Source organism: Solanum stenotomum, unplaced genomic scaffold (genome assembly GCF_019186545.1).
Source record: "Solanum stenotomum isolate F172 unplaced genomic scaffold, ASM1918654v1 scaffold38456, whole genome shotgun sequence".
Lineage (NCBI taxonomy): Eukaryota > Viridiplantae > Streptophyta > Magnoliopsida > Solanales > Solanaceae > Solanum > Solanum stenotomum.
In genome coordinates this window covers 7,815-8,805 of record NW_026034923.1, presented here as the reverse complement: position 1 = coordinate 8,805, position 991 = coordinate 7,815, and the positions used below count along the sequence as shown (strand labels likewise).

The window sequence follows — 991 nt, the reverse complement described above, 5'->3', positions numbered from 1 at the left end:
TGCAAGCATTTGGCTATCTGGATGTGTCGATATCAATGGTGATTCATTATTTAGAATTATATTAATTTCATGCATAAGTAATGTTGTTTTGCCAAATATTGGACATGGGTAAATTGGACAAGTTTTAATTTTGGAGTAAATGGGAAGAGGAAGGTATGCAAAACGTTATTTTTCAATGTTCATAACACAACTAGCTAGGGTGCCAACCATTGCCTACTCCATGTGATTGCATATTGTATCTGAAGTCTCATTTTTCCAAATCCCCAACATGACCAAATATGAATGAAAATTAACCAAACCTTCATTGAAATCTAAAATTAATTAGCAACAACTTGAATTCACTCACCCTATAAATATCCCTCTAAACTACTTCAATTCCTCATCACCTCCATTTATTATAATTTGATAAGTCTTTTGAATCCTTCAAAAACCTTTGTACTTACCAATTTCACCTTAGCAAAATGAGTCCCTTAGCAATTTTCTTCCTCTTCTTAATCCACTCATCGTTAGCAGCAAATACCAATATTTACAATGTCCAAAATTATGGAGCAAAATCCGATGGAAAAACTGATTCATCAAAAGCCTTTTTGAGTGCATGGGCAGCAGCATGTGCTTCTAATACCCCCGCCACTATTAATGTGCCAAGTGGAAAATACTTGATTCACAATGCAAACTTCAATGGACAAACATGCAAGAGCAAGGCTATTACTATACACATTGATGGGACTCTCTTAGCTCCCTCTGATTATAATGTGATTGGCAATGATGAAAATTGGATAAAATTTGAAAAAGTCAATGGCGTTTCCATCTATGGTGGAACCTTTGATGGTCAAGGTGCTGCTCTTTGGGCTTGCAAGAACTCCAACAGCAAGAATTGCCCTGATGGGACTACGGTTCGTTAAGTTTTCTATGGAAAATGTTTTTGAGTGTTTGGACTGATGAATAACAATTATATTCCGAAAACATGCATACCCACAACACTTTCCTTTTT

The 991-nt window shown here is 35.7% G+C and overlaps 1 protein-coding gene across 1 annotated transcript; it reads left to right on the top strand.

Moving 5' to 3' along the window:
* The first annotated feature begins 458 nt into the window (after positions 1–458).
* LOC125852681 (polygalacturonase-like) lies at positions 459–902 on the top strand. Its single transcript, XM_049532399.1, has one exon. The coding sequence runs from the start codon at positions 462–464 to the stop codon at positions 900–902; it is 441 nt and encodes a 146-aa protein (XP_049388356.1). The 5' UTR covers positions 459–461.
* The last annotated feature ends 89 nt before the right edge of the window (positions 903–991 follow it).

Coding starts and splice junctions, on each gene's coding strand:
- LOC125852681 (XM_049532399.1), top strand. CDS start 462: ATGAGTCCCTTAGCAATTTTCTTCCTCTTCTTAATCCACTCATCGTTA.